Below are 17,046 nucleotides of genomic sequence, written 5' to 3'. Positions count from 1 at the left end.
ATTAAGGTGAACAGGGTGATATTTGGCCATTAAAGTCTAAAGAATATTGTTTCCTAAAGGCTTAAAAGGCATATTACAGTAAATTTCCATATTATAGGCTTCCTTTCAGCAGGGTATAATTCTACTTCAGCTAAAACTCAGCTCTGACAAAGTCAAAAGGAAGGAAAAAAGTGGAATACTCATGATAAAATGCATAAAGACATTAAAAATGCCAGAGAAAGATTTACAGACTATAGAGTTGGCCAACTATTGCTCTCTAAGTTAACAGGGTACGGACAGTGGGACAACGGGAGAAGCCAATACAGGTCAGGCAATCAGTGGGTGACCTGTCTCTAAAGACTCTAAATAAAATAATAAAACTGACTGAAATCATTTTATCATCACTAAGCACTGCCAATTCTAAGTAATATGAGGTATAAAATATTCCTTCCCCTAAAACAGGTTGTTGACTAAGATGCTTAAGTTTTTATTTTTTTTTTAAATTTATTTATTTATTTTTATTTATTTATAATAGTCACATAGAGAGAGAGAGAGAGAGGCAGAGACACAGGCAGAGGGAGAAGCAGGCTCCATGCACCGGGAGCCCGATGTGGGATTCGATCCCAGGTCTCCAGGATCGCGCCCCGGGCCAAAGGCAGACGCCAAACCGCTGCGCCACCCAGGGATCCCAGATGCTTAAGTGTTTAATCTATTGCTGTGGTTACTGTTAAGTTTTAACAATATATAAGCATCAAATCTGTACATTTTTACTACATATCCTTTACTAAACTATTTGAAGGGGAAATTCATTAGGAAATCCTCCATTGATGCGGGCAGTGACTAAAACACACAGATTTCGCCGTACCTATTCATTTGGAGAGTCACTACAAAGAGATTTAGTATAGTCTGCACCCAGGCTCAGTTTGTTTCTCCAATCCTATAGTTCCCGTGTGTGTGTGCGCGTTTAAACGGTACATTCAGAATATGATACTTGAGTGCAACTCCTCTTTCTGAAATCTTTTTTTCTGCTATCAATAATAACAAACAGCCAGAATCAACCTTGAACTAAGGTATAGTTGAACACAGAGCCTGAAGAACCATAAACAAAAATCATGAAGAATGCCATTACCACTCAACAAAATATAAGTGGCCATTTACATGTAAAGAATATTTAACTAATAGAAATCTGTTTTTAATTTTTTGGTGGAAAATTTTCAGTGAATTTTTTTGACTGAGGAGACATTTGAAAGTTGCTACAATAAAACTGAAAAAAAGACATTCTAGATTTCTAGAATTTTTGTGAAGTGGTTTTTTCCTAAATTTCTAACCAAAGGTAACTTATATTTAAGATTCCCTAATTAGTATAGGTCTTTTGCTTTATGTACAACTTTTCACAATTAAAACTAATAAAAAGTGTTCTTTAATCAATTATAGGTGAAGATTGATCAACTGGGCTATAACTGTCTACTAAACACAAATATGTAAAGATCATCTTGACAGTCACTGACAAATACATAGAAAGTAAGGTTTAAAAAGAAACTAGGATATCATAGTAAGTCATTATGACAGCAGTATGTAGATAAGTTTTCTTGCTTTTCCCCCAAAAAAGTATGAATGCAATTAAAAATATTAATGCAATTAAAAATATTAACTCCTTTTTTTCCCACTGTAATATGTATTTGCAAATAGCATAAAGTTCAAGTTTCTTTCATGGCCAATCTTATGATTGTTTCTGGAATTAATTTTATTGTAGAAGAGGGATGTATTAAAAAGAAAAAGAAAAATTGTGCTCTGGATGTCAAATATGCAAGGTATGCCACTGCTCTATAGTCTCTTCCAACTAGGATTACTGACCCACATGGATTTATACCAAAATCACCAATTATCCAAACACAAATGATAACTTTCAGAGGAACTTGGATGGCCCTCTACTTTTAATTGAGCCCTGCTATCTCCCCCACCCCCAACACCCTATGAATCCATCAAAATCTTAGCTTCTAGTTCTTAACTTCACTCCAGAGTTACATTGGATTTCCTGCAGAATTCGCTACTAATCAATACAATGTGCTTCATTGGAATATCAAAGCTTCTGTATTTATCTATGCCTTCACAAGTACCAGTAAGGAGCTCTAGATGTAAACCAATGAAACGTAATCAATAGACCCGGTGGCTGAGTGTCTACCTTGACTGAGTGTCTACCTTCAACTCGGGGCATGATCCTAAGGTCCTAGGATTGAGTCTCATATCGGGCTCCCTCCAGGGAGCCTGTTTTCCCTATGTCTCTGCACCTCTCTCTGTGTCTCTCATAAACAAATAAAATCTTTAAAAAAAATGCCATCAATAAACCATGCAAATATTTACCAGGATGAAGGTGATCAGGGTATAATAAATTATAATACTGTTTGTGAAATATTAATAGTTCAAAAAATTTAAAAATTGTGATAATCACATGTAATATTAACACAGAAATGTACATAGGTCTCTTCAAGTCTAAGCTTTCAACAAATCTTTTATTTTTTTTATTTTTTATTTTTTTAAAGATTATTTATGAGACAGAGAGAGAGAGGGAGACAGAGACACAGGCAGAGCAAGAAGCAGGCTCCATGCAGGGAGCCTGATGCGGGACTCGATCCCGGGTCTCCAGGATCACGTCCTGGGCCAATGGCAGGCACTAAACTACTGACCCACCCAGGGATCCCCTCAACAAATCTTTTAAAAACCTAGTTCTTTTTTTTTTTTTTTTTTTTTAAATACTTTATTTATTCATGAGAGACACACACAGAGAGAGAGAGAGAGAGAGAGAAGCAGAGACACAGGCAGAGGGAAAAGCAGGCTCCATGCAGGGAGCCCGACGTGGGACTCAATCCCCGGTCTCCAGGATCACGCCCTGCACCGATGGCAGCGCCAAACCACTGAACCACCTGGGCTGCCCTAAAGGCCTAGTTCTAAAGCAAGCAAAACTACCACCAAATTCTACTTTTTCCTGTTCCATAGGAACAGAATATTAACCAATGTTACCAAAATAGGTAAATTACTTATTCTGTATACCTGATAACATAGTGTAGCTTGTTTTTAGCTCATAATTAAAGATGTATGCTGTTGCTCTGAAGCATACTTAAAAAAAAAAAAAAAGGATCTGGCATATTATCTCAACAAATGTTATGAATAATACTAAAGGTTCATCATTTATGTAACAACTTTTTTCCTACCATGTTACCAAAATATATTCAAAACAAGATTTCAATGTGTGCATATATCTACAGAAGTTACTTGGAAAAAAAAAAAAAAAGAAGTTACTTGGAATGCTGAAGTGTATTATATTCACTTGGGTTCCAAGGCAGAGAACCTGTAATTTGTATCTGGCAAAAAATACCCTGCCCCAACACCAACTACCATTTTGTCAACTTTCTGCCAAGTAGTTTTATGTCCTGAATTCTGTCTCACAAGATTTATTTTATTTTTATTTTTATTTTTTTAAAGATTTCTTTATTTATTCATTCAGAGAGAGAGAGAGAGAGGCAGAGACACAGGCAGAGGGAGAAGCAGGCTCCATGCAGGAAGCCCGATGTGGGACTCAATCGAGTCTCCAGGATCACACCCCAGGCTGCAGGCGGCACTAAACCGCTGCGCCACCAGGGCTGCCCCTCTCACAAGATTTATAAGCCAACTTTTCCATTATTCCAATTTTTCTCTGAATCAGTTCCTTATCATGTGTCCATGTAATTTTTTCTGAACCAAAATACTAAGTGAAATGCTATACTTCTAGAGAAGAGGATATTTTCAACAAGAACATCAGTGATAAATGCTGCAACAGAAAGCTCTGAAGAGCCAGCGTTATTACATTCACCACAAAACCAGACCTCTACTGTTGCTGGAGATAAGCAATTTTCTGAGAGTCCAGAAAGAACAGAGGAATAACGTGGTAACTTTTTAATATCTAAAACTCCTGTGGTAACAGCATAATATGGTCAAATGAGGCAAGGAAAACCTCCAATTTTGCCTCAACTGTTGCCCTGGGCCTCTACATCTCTTCCACACAGTAAAAATTTTGTGTCAACTCTGTCCACTGCTTTATATAGACCTCTCCAAGAAGAGAATGATCAAAAACAACTAAAGACTAACATTAGCAGGTTAAGGAAAAAAAAAAATTTAACAAAGCATCTTCATCATATGATTTAAATTCTGGACGATAATCATACCTAGCAATCAATAGGTGAAACATACAATAGTCCATACACAAAAATTTCCGGTGGGAAAAGAAAGGGGTGGTAGGTTCCCCACTGAGATGTGGAACTCAACTCTTTCTTCACGGTAAGAGTTGGTTCAAGATAAGTTGGTTCAACACTTATCCCAAGTGGATAAGTGTACCAACATAAATTCATATTTAGAGTATTCATACTTTAAAAGTCTTCTTTAAAAAAATATTTTATCTTAGAGAGGGAAAGAGAGAGAGCACGTGTGGACTGCGTGAGTGAGGGGAGGGGCAGAGGGTAAGGGAGAGTCTCAAGCAGACCTGATGCTGAACTCTGGAGCCCAAGGTGAAGCTGGGACCTCAGGACCCTGAGCCAAAACCATGAGTCTGATGCTTAACTGACTGGGCCACCCAGGTGCCCCTAATTAAAAGTCTTAAAAACTCATAGATGCTGCCCCTTCCCAAAACAGTGTGGGGAGATACGTTCTTTTGAGATTAGAGAAGATTGGTTAAAAGCTAAAAATGCAATATATGGATTTTAAAAAAATCCAATCTATAACTTGCATTCTTTCAACAAACTTACAAAATACCAAACTCTTCACATTAAGGAGTACATAAACGCAGTGTAAAGCAAATATTGGCTATAAATGATCATTTTTTCCCACTCTTTTTACAACACTTAAAGTATTTCACCAAAAAAGCCCCCTGTTTAATGAGTATCTCTAACTTCATTCTTTTATCTTCCTTCATCAGATACTGACCTCTTTTACCTGTGCTGATCTGTACCCTTCCTTTTATCCACAATTTTATTCTAAGCATGCCCTCTCATTACTTTAAACTGTGCTTCTCTATACTTCCCCTCTCACAACGTGCTCAAACTTCTACTCCCATGGGAGACCAGGCTTCAATATCACTTATTAAGGCTAAGACCATATACATCCTATGTAAATATACAAATAGCCTACCACCAGTGTCTACTACCCTGGTAACTGCTGTTCTTTCCCTTCATTCTTGAAGCGACTTTGTCCTTAAATCCCTTAAAACCAAACTTCTACAAAAGACTACATCTGTGACCTTTATTTCCTCATCTCCCTCATCATCTTCCAACCTTAAACTTCGGATGCCATTACTCTCAAATTTTAGCAGCTTTTTTCTTTTTTCTTTTTTTTTTTAAATTAATTTTTATTGGTAGCAGCTTTTTTCTTAAGTCTTAACCTGTAACCACTCACATGGTATTACATAAAATATTATCTTTAGGCAGCAATTAAGATGGGGAGATGTGCATTCAAATCCCAACTCCACCATTAGCTAATAGCATGCCCCTGGGCCAATTATTATTTAACTGCTCTGAAAATCAGTTTCCTCGTCTATAAATGGACGTCTGTGGAAGGCTGTAGGAATATTAGGTACATATTTATAAAATGCCGGATATGCCATAGATGCTTATTAAAAATATTAATTCCTTTTCTCACCCCCTCTGAATTTTCTCCAGGGCACATCTGGGAGTGACTTCCAGATGTCTCCCTCTATTTCCTGGTTGCTTCCAAGTTTGAGTCCTACATGCCCAACTGCTTGCCAAAAATGTACACGACTTTTCCACTCAGTCTCAAACTCAACCTGTTCAAAAACCAAACATTTTCCCCCTTCCACTAAATACGCTTTTGATGACTGCTTGACTTGTGTTAATAGCATCACCGCTTTCCAAGCACCCAGTGGGGCAAAAGGTGCTTAGAAGCCTATCAGATGGCAAAGTCCATGGATTCCTCTGGCCCATATGCTTCTCCTCCTCTCCCTGCCACTTATACGCATGCCAGGTTCAGATTTTACTTAATTCTACCTCAGTCCTCAAAATGCCAATCTTCCTCAAATCTCTGCTTTCTACAATATATACAAATCAAGCAATTTTTGTGATTATCACCCTACTACTTAAAATCTTCAGTTTATCCAGAACCTAAAAATTTAAACACATTAGACAGACATGAAGCTTGTCATGCCCCCCAATTACTTAACCAGTAGCGTTTGGAATCAAACTACTGTTCATTCTTCAGCACTACTACCCTTCAATCTCTACTTTTTACACCTTCTACATCCTAAAACTGACTCCACTTTATCTTCCCCAAGTCTTCACTGAACCCCCATAGCCATCCCACAGTACTTTTTAAGAGCCCCAAAGGAGGCTGTTCTACCACACGTTAGAGTTATCTGCCTAACTCCTGTGTCCTCTATTAGATCAGGCTCCTAGGAGACAGAGACCCTTAGTAGTACCAGAACAGCTCTCTAATTGAGCACGCGCTCAAAAGTTTGTAAAATTAAGGTAAGATTTTGGAGATTTGAGGTTACAGGGAACTAACCAATAACATTTCACGAATGAGAAGTAACAGAGAAGCACTACAAATCAAACAGTACAAGGTGAGTTTTAAAGTTAGGCTAGTTTCTCTGGAAGAAAGTTTTTTCAGAAGAAAGTCAAAACTGGCAACACACCTAACATAATGTAATTTGTAGTTCATAAAGTAAGACTGGAAATGAAAATAAAAAGTATTTGAGCAGAAAGGTGAACAATGACATGAAAATTCTCACTTTGTGTATTTTAAAAAGGTTAAAATACCATTTCCCTTTTTTGAGAAGTCAATATCATACCTTATTTTGGTTTTCCAAAGTAAAAACTACTGATCAGTTTTCCAGAACGTATTTTGTTTAATGTCAACTTCCACAATGCTTAACTCAGAATTAAATACTTCGGATCTTAAGAATACTCTAGAAATTCCCGCTCTTTGTGCATTAAGAGTTGACATTAAAAAAGTCAATAATGTTTTACCTCGAGAAAGAAATGTACTCATAATCTTTAAAAAACTGTTGTACCATTTGTAAAATTCTCATGCATTCAACAAGTTACTTGCCTCCTACGGTGAGGGGAGGAGCAAAGAACAGAAACTCCCTGCCCTCATGGAGTCAACATTCCAGTGAATTTTGCCTTCAGGACACCAAGCCAGCTTCCAAACCTACCTTGGGCGCATTATCACAAATTCCCTAGCCATCAAGCAAATATCAGGAAATATTTCGTTATCTTGAAAACCATCACACTGTCCCAACACCCGTTTCTACTGCGTTTAAGACATTTTATGTACCCAACGGTTGAAGACAACTTATTTCCAGAATACTCTGCAAGGCAATAAAAGGTCCTAACTGCAGTGTTACTGGAGGGTCCCCTATTATTTCGGCACTGCAGATCTAAAAGAAAAGTTACCGCACCTTAATTCTGCCACGAGTAAAATCACAAAATCTTAGGGTGAGACGCAGCAAGTTGTTAACGCCCTATCAAGACCTCTCTGGAGCTACAGCACTACATACATCTGACTTTTTTCAATGCTGGGTTTATCTGGAGTGTTTGGCGAAGTGAGCTAATCCAACCCAACACACGCCGACAGTTTCCATCCCGTAACTGTATTTTAAAATCAATGGTCAAGTCCCCCCCCTCTCCCACCCCACCCCCCCCAAATAAATTCTGACGGGAGAGAATGTGTGGACTCTACGCCCCAAACCCAGCACCTGGAATGACTTTGGAGATAAAACTATCGAGCTCTAAGGCGGCAGGCAGCTTTGTTCCCGGTTTGGGGAGGTTTTCACATGTAAATGTTTCCCCCTAGAAGGGAGCCGCGGATTAACTACCGCGGGAGGAGCGCGAGGATGGGGCGGGAGGGGGGGGGCCGGGGACCGGAGGCCGAAGCCGGCTTTCCGCCGGACTGAGGCGGAGCAAGCACTCCTCTCCCATTCAACTTTTTAGGTGTCACGTTGGGGCCGCGGAGCCCATTAGGAGGGCCGTGTTCGCCGGCTGGGAACCGTCAGGGGCCACCCCGTCTTCACCTGGGAACCCCGTTCCCCGAGCGTGCGTGTGAGTGTCGCGAGCCGGGGGACGGACACCCTCTCTCCAAGCTGGCCCCGGGGGCCCGGGATCAGAGTCCAGCCGCCGCCGCGCCGCGGCCTGAGCAACAGGAGAGCCCAGGCCGCCGCTCCGCCAGCCCGGCGACCGGCAGATGCTCCCGCTCCCCCCGCCCCCAACCAACCCCACACGCCCGCCCGCGCTTCTTTCTTAGCCCCTCGCGGGCTCCCGGCACCGCGGAGCCAGTAGCGGGGCCGGGGGGGCGGCCGGCGAGAGCGCCCGGACCTTGAAGAGAGGGCGAAGTTAGAGGCGCCCGCGGCGGCGCGGGCCGGGGGAGGCCGGGGGAGGCCGGAAGGGGGCGACGGGGGCAGCCCGAGGTCGCCGCCCGGGGGTGGGCGATGGGGGAGGGGTGCGGGGTCGGCGCCCGGGGCCGCCGCGACCTCTCCCCGACCGCAGGCCGCTCCGCGCAGGCCCCGCCGCCCCGGAACCCCGGGCAGGAAGCGTCCCCACCCCGCCCGAAGCTTTAAACCTCCGGCGGCGGGAGACACGGGAGACCCGGCGGCCCCGCGGCCCCGGCCCCGAGCACTCCTCACCTCCTGGTTGAAGGCGTTGACGGCGTCCATGTTCGCGCTGCGGCGGCGGCTGCTCCGGGCCCGCCGGTCACATAGACCTCGCGCCGCGGCGGAGCGGGGCCGGGGAGCCGGCCGGGCCTGAGGGGCGGGGGGGAGGCGGCGAGCGGCGGAGCCAGAGGCCGGGCAGGAAGCGGCTGCGGCCGAGGCGGCGGGGCGGGCGGCCGAGGCGGAGGGTGGCGGGCCCCCTCTCAGTCCCGTTCGGAGGATGAGGAAAAGGAGGCGGCGGCGGCGGCGCTGGGCTCCAACATGTCCGTTCGGCGGTGGCGGCTGCGCTCTGCGTCTCGCTGACACGGCCCCCCGCGCCCTCACGCACTGGCCCACACTGGCCCGACCGGCGAGCGAGCGGGCGGGCCTCTCTCTCTCTCCCTCTCGCCAGCGGGATGGCGGCAGCGGCCCGAGTCCACGCCGCGCGGGGCACCCTGGGACGGCTCGGGCCTCCCAGCGCTTCCTGTGCCCGGCTCCCGCCCCGCCCCGCCCCGCCCCGGGCGCGCTGGCCCCGCCCCCAGCCCCGCCCCCCGCCCCGCGCAACGCGCGCCCGGCTGCTGGCGCGTGACGCCGGGACGCTGGGCGCTTTCCCGCCGGCGGCGGCCGCGGCGGCGGCGGCCGAGGCCCCGGGAGGTCGCCTGGCGCGGAGGCTGGGCCCCGCCGAGGGCGCCGGAGAGCGCGGGACCCCGGAGTCGGGAGGCGGGCACGGAGAGGGCCCGCGCACACCCGCGCCGCTGCCCGACGCGGCGTTCCCCGGTGCGCTTTCGAGCCATTTCTGCCCGAGCAGGCCGTGCACCCCGGCCGCGGCTGGCGTGCGGGCACGGACCCGCTGGCTCTCCGCTGTCGGGAACAAAGGGCGCAGGACTTAACCTCAGCCCGCTGAGCGTGCAGCCTCCGCCCGTGCAGCCCTGTGTCTGCTCTGTGCGCGCAGCCTCACCGCCCGTGCAGCCCTGTGTCTGTGTGTGCAGCCTCACCGCCCGTGCAGCCCTGTGTCTGTGTGTGCAGCCTCACCGCCTGTGCAGCCCTGTGTCTGCTCTGTGCGTGCAGCCTCCGCCCGTGCAGCCCTGTGTCTGTGCGTGCAGCCTCACCGCCTGTGCAGCCCTGTGTCTGTGCGTGCAGCCTCACCGCCTGTGCAGCCCTGTGTCTGCTCTGTGTGTGCAGCCTCACCGCCCGTGCAGCCCTGTGTCTGCTCTGTGCGTGCAGCCTCACCGCCTGTGCAGCCCTGTGTCTGTGCGTGCAGCCTCACCGCCTGTGCAGCCCTGTGTCTGCTCTGTGTGCGGCAGCCTCACCGCCCGTGCAGCCCTGTGTCTGCTCTGTGCGTGCAGCCTCACCGCCTGTGCAGCCCTGTGTCTGTGCGTGCAGCCTCACCGCCTGTGCAGCCCTGTGTCTGCTCTGTGTGCGCAGCCTCACCGCCCGTGCAGCCCTGTGTCTGTGTGTGCAGCCTCACCGCCTGTGCAGCCCTGTGCCTGCTCTGTGTGTGCAGCCTCACCGCCCGTGCAGCCCTGTGTCTGTGTGTGCAGCCTCACCGCCTGTGCAGCCCTGTGTCTGTGTGTGCAGCCTCTCCGCCTGTGCAGCCCTGTGCCTGCTCTGTGCGGCAGCCTCACTGCCCGTGCAGCCCTGTGTCTGTGTGTGCAGCCTCACCGCCTGTGCAGCCCTGTGCCTGCTCTGTGTGTGCAGCCTCACCGCCCCTGCAGCCCTGTGTGTGCTCTGTGCGTGCAGCCTCACCGCCTGTGCAGCCCTGTGTCTGCGTGCAGCCTCACCGCCTGTGCAGCCCTGTGCCTACTCTGTGTGTGCAGCCTCACCACCCGTGCAGCCCTGTGTCTGTGTGTGCAGCCTCTCCGCCCGTGCAGCCCTGTGCCTGTGTGTGCAGCCTCACCGCCCATGCAGCCCTGTGCCTGTGTGTGCAGCCTCACTGCCCCTGCAGCCCTGTGTCTGTGTGTGCAGCCTCACCGCCCGTGCAGCCCTGTGCCTGCTCTGTGCGCGCAGCCTCACCGCCGGTGCATCCCTGTGCCTGTGTGTGCAGCCTCACCGCCCATGCAGCCCTGTGTCTGTGTGTGCAGCCTCACTACCCGTGCAGCCCTGTGTCTGCTCTGTGCGCACAGCCTCTCCGCCTGTGCAGCCCTGTGTCTGCTCTGTGCGTGCAGCCTCACCGCCGTGCAGCCCTGTGTCTGTGTGTGCAGCCTCACCGCCTGTGCAGCCCTGTGTCTGTGTGTGCAGCTTCACCGCCCGTGCAGCCCTGTGTCTGTGTGTGCAGCTTCACCGCCTGTGCAGCCCTGTGTCTGCTCTGTGCGTGCAGCCTCACCGCCCGTGCAGCCCTGTGTCTGTGTGTGCAGCCTCACTGCCCGTGCAGCCCTGTGTCTGTGTGTGCAGCCTCACCGCCTGTGCAGCCCTGTGTCTGCTCTGTGCGTGCAGCCTCACCGCCCGTGCAGCCCTGTGTCTGCTCTGTGCGTGCAGCGTCACCGCCCTTGCAGCCCTGTGTCTGTGTGTGCAGCCTCACTGCCCGTGCAGCCCTGTGTCTGTGCGTGCAGCCTCACCGCCTGTGCAGCCCTGTGTCTGCTCTGTGCGTGCAGCCTCACCGCCCGTGCAGCCCTGTGTCTGTGTGTGCAGCCTCACTGCCCACGCAGCCCTGTGTCTGCTCTGTGCGCGCAGCCTCTCCGCCTGTGCAGCCCTGTGTCTGCTCTGTGCGTGCAGCCTCAGCGCCCGTGCAGCCCTGTGTCTGTGCGTGCAGCCTCACCGCCTGTGCAGCCCTGTGCCTGCTCTGTGTGTGCAGCCTCACCGCCCGTGCAGCCCTGTGTCTGTGCGTGCAGCCTCACCGCCTGTGCAGCCCTGTGTCTGCTCTGTGTGCGCAGCCTCACCGCCTGTGCAGCCCTGTGTCTGTGCGTGCAGCCTCACCGCCTGTGCAGCCCTGTGTCTGTGCGTGCAGCCTCAGCGCCCGTGCAGCCCTGTGTCTGCTCTGTGGGCGCAGCCTCACCGCCTGTGCAGCCCTGTGTCTGTGCGCGCAGCCTCTCCGCCCGTGCAGCCTGTGTCTGCTCTGTGCGAGAGTGAGGCACCGAAACGACGTGCAGGCAGTGGATACCCACGCAGGCCCGCAGGAACCCCCCCCCCTCCACCGTGCCGCCTTGTGCCGCGGAAAGGAGTGGATTTCCCCAAACAAACTTTCCCTTTTTGGTGGAGACACTTTTGCCCTGATTCACTTACCTCGACTACCAACTGGCTGCTGGGCGCTGTGCTGGGTTCTGGGGATGCGGAAATGAAGGGCAATGTTTCTGGCAGCAGACAACTCAGTTTAGCGGGGAGGACAGACAAATGAGCAGTTAGGAACTAAAGCATGGTCAGTTAGGGCAGAGACCCAAGGGGACGAAGAAGAAGGATAATCATCCGACTGGAAGTCCAAAAGGCTTCTCAGGAGACGTGGCACTCAAGCTACATCTGGAAGAAGCAGCAGCGGCTGGAGGAGACACCGTTAGGCTGGCAGAGCCTGATGAGTAGTTTGGCATCTCCTTCCCTCGAGGAGGACCAGCTGGAGCTTAGGGAGTGGGGTCAACTGAGAGGAAGTGACTCAGCCCCGGTCCCGAAGAGCCTCTGTGCCCTTCCAAGGAGTTTGGATTTTGTCCCTGAGGCGGTGGGGAGCTTTGAAGGGTTTTAAGAGGAGGGTGGTGTCCTGCAATGTGCTCTTTCAAAACAAAGGTGTAGAGCAGCAATAGAGAGGGCTGGGAGAAAAATGGCTCTAAGCCCCAGGGGATGCTGTGAATTTGAGGCAATGAAGTGGAGAAGGAAAGACAAGGTCAATGTTCAAGAAGTGGAATGAACACCTTGGGGTAGGGTGGGGTTGAGGTGTCAAAGAGAACGCTCAAGGTTCTGGTTTGATGAGAGTTGTGGGTGCTGGATTCGTAAGTCAATTTGGGACTCTATGGGGAGGAAGGGATGAGATGGAGAGAGAATAATGGTAAACACTTGTAGACCTTTTATCGTGTGCCAGAGTCTGTGCAATATACAATTCTGTGTTGTTTCATTTAATCTCCGGAATAGGCTTCTGTATGAGGTGGCTATCAGGGATGCCCCGTTTTATAGTTGAGGAAGTGTAGCCCAGTTCCGTTAACTAACACGCCCAGAGCCAGATGATTTCCTTCTGGGGCCTGTGGAGTTGGAGGTGCCCCTGGGGCAAATAAGTGAAGACGTCTAGGAGGCAGTTGGGTAAACACCTGTGCAGCCAGGAGAGCTGGCTGAGAGGAAGTAGAGACCTGGGAGTCATTAATGCACAGCTAGTGTGGGAGGAGCGGAAGTAGGGAAAGCAGGCAGGGAGCATGGGTGTGGAGAAGGTAAGAAGGTGGAAGAAGAGGCTGAGAGAGTCCAGGAGACCTGTCTGGCACTGAAGGCAGAAAGCAGCAAGATACGGACTGGAGAGTACCCGTTAGCATCTAGGATCCCACAGGGAACCTTGGCAGGAATGGGGGGAGGACAGAAGCCAAACTGATGTGCACCCAAGAGAGGAAGGCAGCAGGAGATATAGTTCACGGACACTTGGCTGTGAAGGCAGGTGGTGAGGACACCAAGAGAAATTGACAGGAAGAAGGGAGGGTATGCCTGTGTCTTTTAAGGTGAGAGACACATATTCTTGATTATTTGCTACAGTAGCAAAATAGATCCCAAATATTCGTTTCAGGCCCACCCATCATCTACTTCATATTACTGTCTTTTTTTTTTTAATCTCTCAGTTCAGCTCCTATTACCATTTTTTAAAAATATTTTTAATTTACTTAAATTTATTTATTTATGATAGTCACAGAGAGAGAGAGGCAGAGACACAGGCAGAAGGAGAAGCAGGCTCCATGCACCGGGAGCCCGATGTGGGATTCGATCCCAGGTCTCCAGGATCGCGCCCTGGGCTAAAGGCAGGCACCAAACCGCTGCGCCACCCAGGGATCCCTCCTATTACCATTTTTTAAAACCCATTTTGCTTCCATAAGAGTTGTCACTCTTATGGAAGAGTTGTCACATGTTGCTTCCATAAGAGTTGTCACACGTTGCAAATGATGTGCTTAATAGATCCAAGGTCCCCACACCATATTTCTAGCCTACTGCCAGGGTACAACCACGTGTTGTCATTCTCTGGACACCTCTGTGTCAACAGCTTGGCCTTTGCTGTCATGTAAAATCCCTCCTTGTTCCTGCACATATGCAGGCCCACTGAGCACCCAGGTGATGTTCAGACATCACCTCCTTTCAACCATTAATCTGCTATTGAGCACTTACTGTATACCAGGCACTGCACTGAAAAGCTTTCCCACTCCTCCCAGCCGGGCTCAACTGTTCCCTCCATATGCTTCCATGACCTGGCGATAGCACTTTTTACCTTGCTTTGTGGTTATCTGGGGGGGAAAAAATCTGCATTACTTGGACATGCTATGCACCCCCCACTCTGCCTCTTCCTCTTTCTGGGAACAGTGGCAGAACTTAAAAAATGGACCCACAAAGCCTAAAGGGATCCCTTTCCCCCAAATCATGCTAGCAGTCTTTTTTTTGGTCTTGTCAATGAAGTAGATTTGGCTATCAAAGGCTGAAATCTTGAGCTGTGGCCGTGAGAAAGAGAGGCACCATTTTAAGTGTGTTGTTTTGGGATCCAATGCATGGTGGTGATTGGGGCCTATAATGGTTTTGGATTGAGGGCCTGAAGGAGAACGTTTTCTATGTATTGTCCTACTGAGATTGGAATGCATAAGGAAGAAGATTTGGCTTCTATGATTCTTGTGTTCAAGGTGGATAATTTAGATTTAGGAAGTTCTTTTCTATTTTTTTTCTTTAAGATTTTATTTATTTATTCATGAGAAACATAGAGAGAAGCAGAGATATAGGCAGAGGGAGAAGCAGGCTCCCTGTGGAGAGTTTGATGCGGGACTCGATCCCAGCACCCGGGATCACGTCCTAAGCCAAAAGCAGATGCTCAACTACTGAGCCACCCAGGCGTCCCTGGGAAGTTTTTCTAGATGGGTTGTTGGGTTTTGATGTCGCTCAAGTTCGGGAAGTCTTTTAAACACGTTGTTTGGGGAACATGTGTTATCAGCTAGATCATGGGTGCCTTGGTGGTATTCTCCCACTTTTTTTTGTTGGGAAGATGGCAGCTCCTCTGTCTGCTTGGGGACATGCAGCAGCCATTCATACAGCTATGGCTAGACTTCGGTCTTTATCTGTCCAGGCAGACAAGTCAGATCTTCCAAGAGGAAGTTTTTGGCAAATGACAAAAACTCAGGAGGGCTGTCCTTTGTGAGCAGACCTTGAAGCAGTAGGGATGCAGCCTATTAAGAAGATGGCCAGAGGATGATAAATACATGCAACTGATAAAACTCAGCAAGACATTTTATCTACTTGCAAACTTGCCTTCTCTCAGCGAACACAGATTTAAGCAGATTCATGTGTTCTTTTTTTTTTTAAATTAATTTATTTATTTATTCACGAGAAACACACAGAGAGAGAGGTAGAGACACAGGCAGAGGGAGAAGCAGGCTCCATTCAAGGAGCCTGATGCGGGACTCGATCCCGGGTCTCCAGGATCACACCCTGGGCTGCAGGCAGTGCTAAACCGCTGCACCACCGGGGCTGCCCAGATTCATGTGTTCTTAATGTGGGTGTGAAAATAGTTCTGAAAAGCCTTTCCAAACTTACTTGTGGTTTTTTTTTTTTTTTTTTTTTTTTATGATAGTCACAGAGAGAGAGAGAGAGAGAGGCAGAGACACAGGCAGAGGGAGAAGCAGGCTCCATGCACCAGGAGCCCGACGTGGGATTCGATCCCGGGTCTCCAGGATCGCGCCCTGGGCCAAAGGCAGGCACCAAACCGCTGCGCCACCCAGGGATCCCCTTACTTGTGTTTTTAAAGAGTAGGTGAAATCAATATTCAGAGGAAAGAAAAGATGACATTCAGGAAGTAATCTTCTGGTTAATTCTATGTCCTTCACATGTCAACTTGTTCTGTTGAAAGGAATGCTGGCTACAGTCCACAGCTGTAGAGACTACAGAAAGCATCTCACTTCTAAAGAGCCCAGGAAAACACTTAACAGATAAGAATCCAAGAGAAATCAAGTTCTCTCTAATGCTTTATTGCATACACTTTCTGGAACAAGTATAAACTAATTATCTTGGAAGAGACTCTTCTTTCTCCTTGGTCTGCTTGTCTCCTCTGCCTAGCCTCCTCCCCTTCCTGAGATTTCACCTGACACCTATGCGATCCCTCTTACCCCCCACATAGTAACTGGAGCTCTCTCCTGGTTTACGACTGCGTTTCCAACTGCTCACTGTAAAATTCCACATGGTTGTCCCCCTGTGTCCCCAGGGTACCCACCTGATTCCTCTTTATGTCAACCTCTATCTCCATGCCTTGTAGACTGTTGGTGCCAAATTAGTGGAACATTGTGAGGAAAACAGGAAGCGGAAGGAGGAAGAACTCAGTGGTGGTTGGGACAATGGTATTTTAGGGAATTTTCCTTTCCTTCTTAATTCTTCAGCATTTTTTAGACTCCCTGCAGAAAGCATGTATTACTTTTGTTATCAGAAGGAGTAAGCTCCTTAAAAAAGGAAATACAGATAAGTGTGCAGCTAACCTAGAATGTTTTAGATTGAAGATCTCGGCTATGATAGTAAGCATAGGAGTGCATGAGTAATGTCTTAGGGTTCTCCAGAGAAAAAGAAATGTTGGACTAAACACACACACATACAGAATATAAATACATTCTAATATATCTTAATATAATTTTTAAAGGTTAAATATAATATATAACATTTAATAACATACAGCTATAATAATATATATTGCATATAATTGTGTAATTATATAATTTATAACATAATTCTCATATTCTAATATATATTTTCTCTCTTCTCTCTCTCTCTCTCTCTCTCTCTCTCTATATATATATATATATATATATATACCCATAACGTGTGTGCATGTGTATATAGAATCTGCCATCTGCTAGCTGGAGAATCAAGAAAGCAAACAGTCAGCCCCAGACCAAAGGCCTGAAAACCAGGGAAGCCAGTGGTGTAATTCTAGTCCAAGGGTAGGAGAAAATGAGATGAGATGTCCCAGCTCCAGCACTAAGGGAGGAAAAAAAAAAAAGGAGTGAATTCCTCCTTCTTGCACCTTCTCTTCTATTCAGACCATCAACAGATCACCTGATGCCTACCAGTACTGGAGAGGGCGCTCTACTTTACTGATTCCATCAATTCAAATGCTAACCTCATCAAGAAACACCTTCACAGGCACACCCAGAAGTCACAGTTAACATGGGCATTCTATGGCCCAGTCAAGTTGACGCATAAAATTAACCATCACAAGTAAGTGATAAAGGAAGACAGTTTCTTTTGGCAATTTCCTTTTTGACTTAAGA

The 17,046-nt window shown here is 48.2% G+C and overlaps 1 protein-coding gene across 2 annotated transcripts in view; it reads right to left on the bottom strand.

Annotated features, from left to right (window-relative positions):
• The window catches only part of SCAF4 (SR-related CTD associated factor 4), a 61,265-nt gene extending 52,125 nt beyond the window's left edge, over positions 1 to 9,140 (bottom strand). For both annotated transcript variants that reach the window (XM_041735210.1, XM_041735211.1), the window contains exon 1: positions 8,642 to 9,140. In XM_041735210.1, coding sequence (XP_041591144.1) covers positions 8,642 to 8,671 — 30 coding nt within the window. In that variant the 5' untranslated portion in view covers positions 8,672 to 9,140. The remainder of the gene's footprint in view (positions 1 to 8,641) is intronic.
• Positions 9,141 to 17,046: the final 7,906 nt, after the last annotated feature.

Source organism: Vulpes lagopus, chromosome 20 (assembly GCF_018345385.1).
Source record: "Vulpes lagopus strain Blue_001 chromosome 20, ASM1834538v1, whole genome shotgun sequence".
Classification (NCBI taxonomy): domain Eukaryota; kingdom Metazoa; phylum Chordata; class Mammalia; order Carnivora; family Canidae; genus Vulpes; species Vulpes lagopus.
This window is presented reverse-complemented; position numbering and strand designations above follow the sequence as displayed.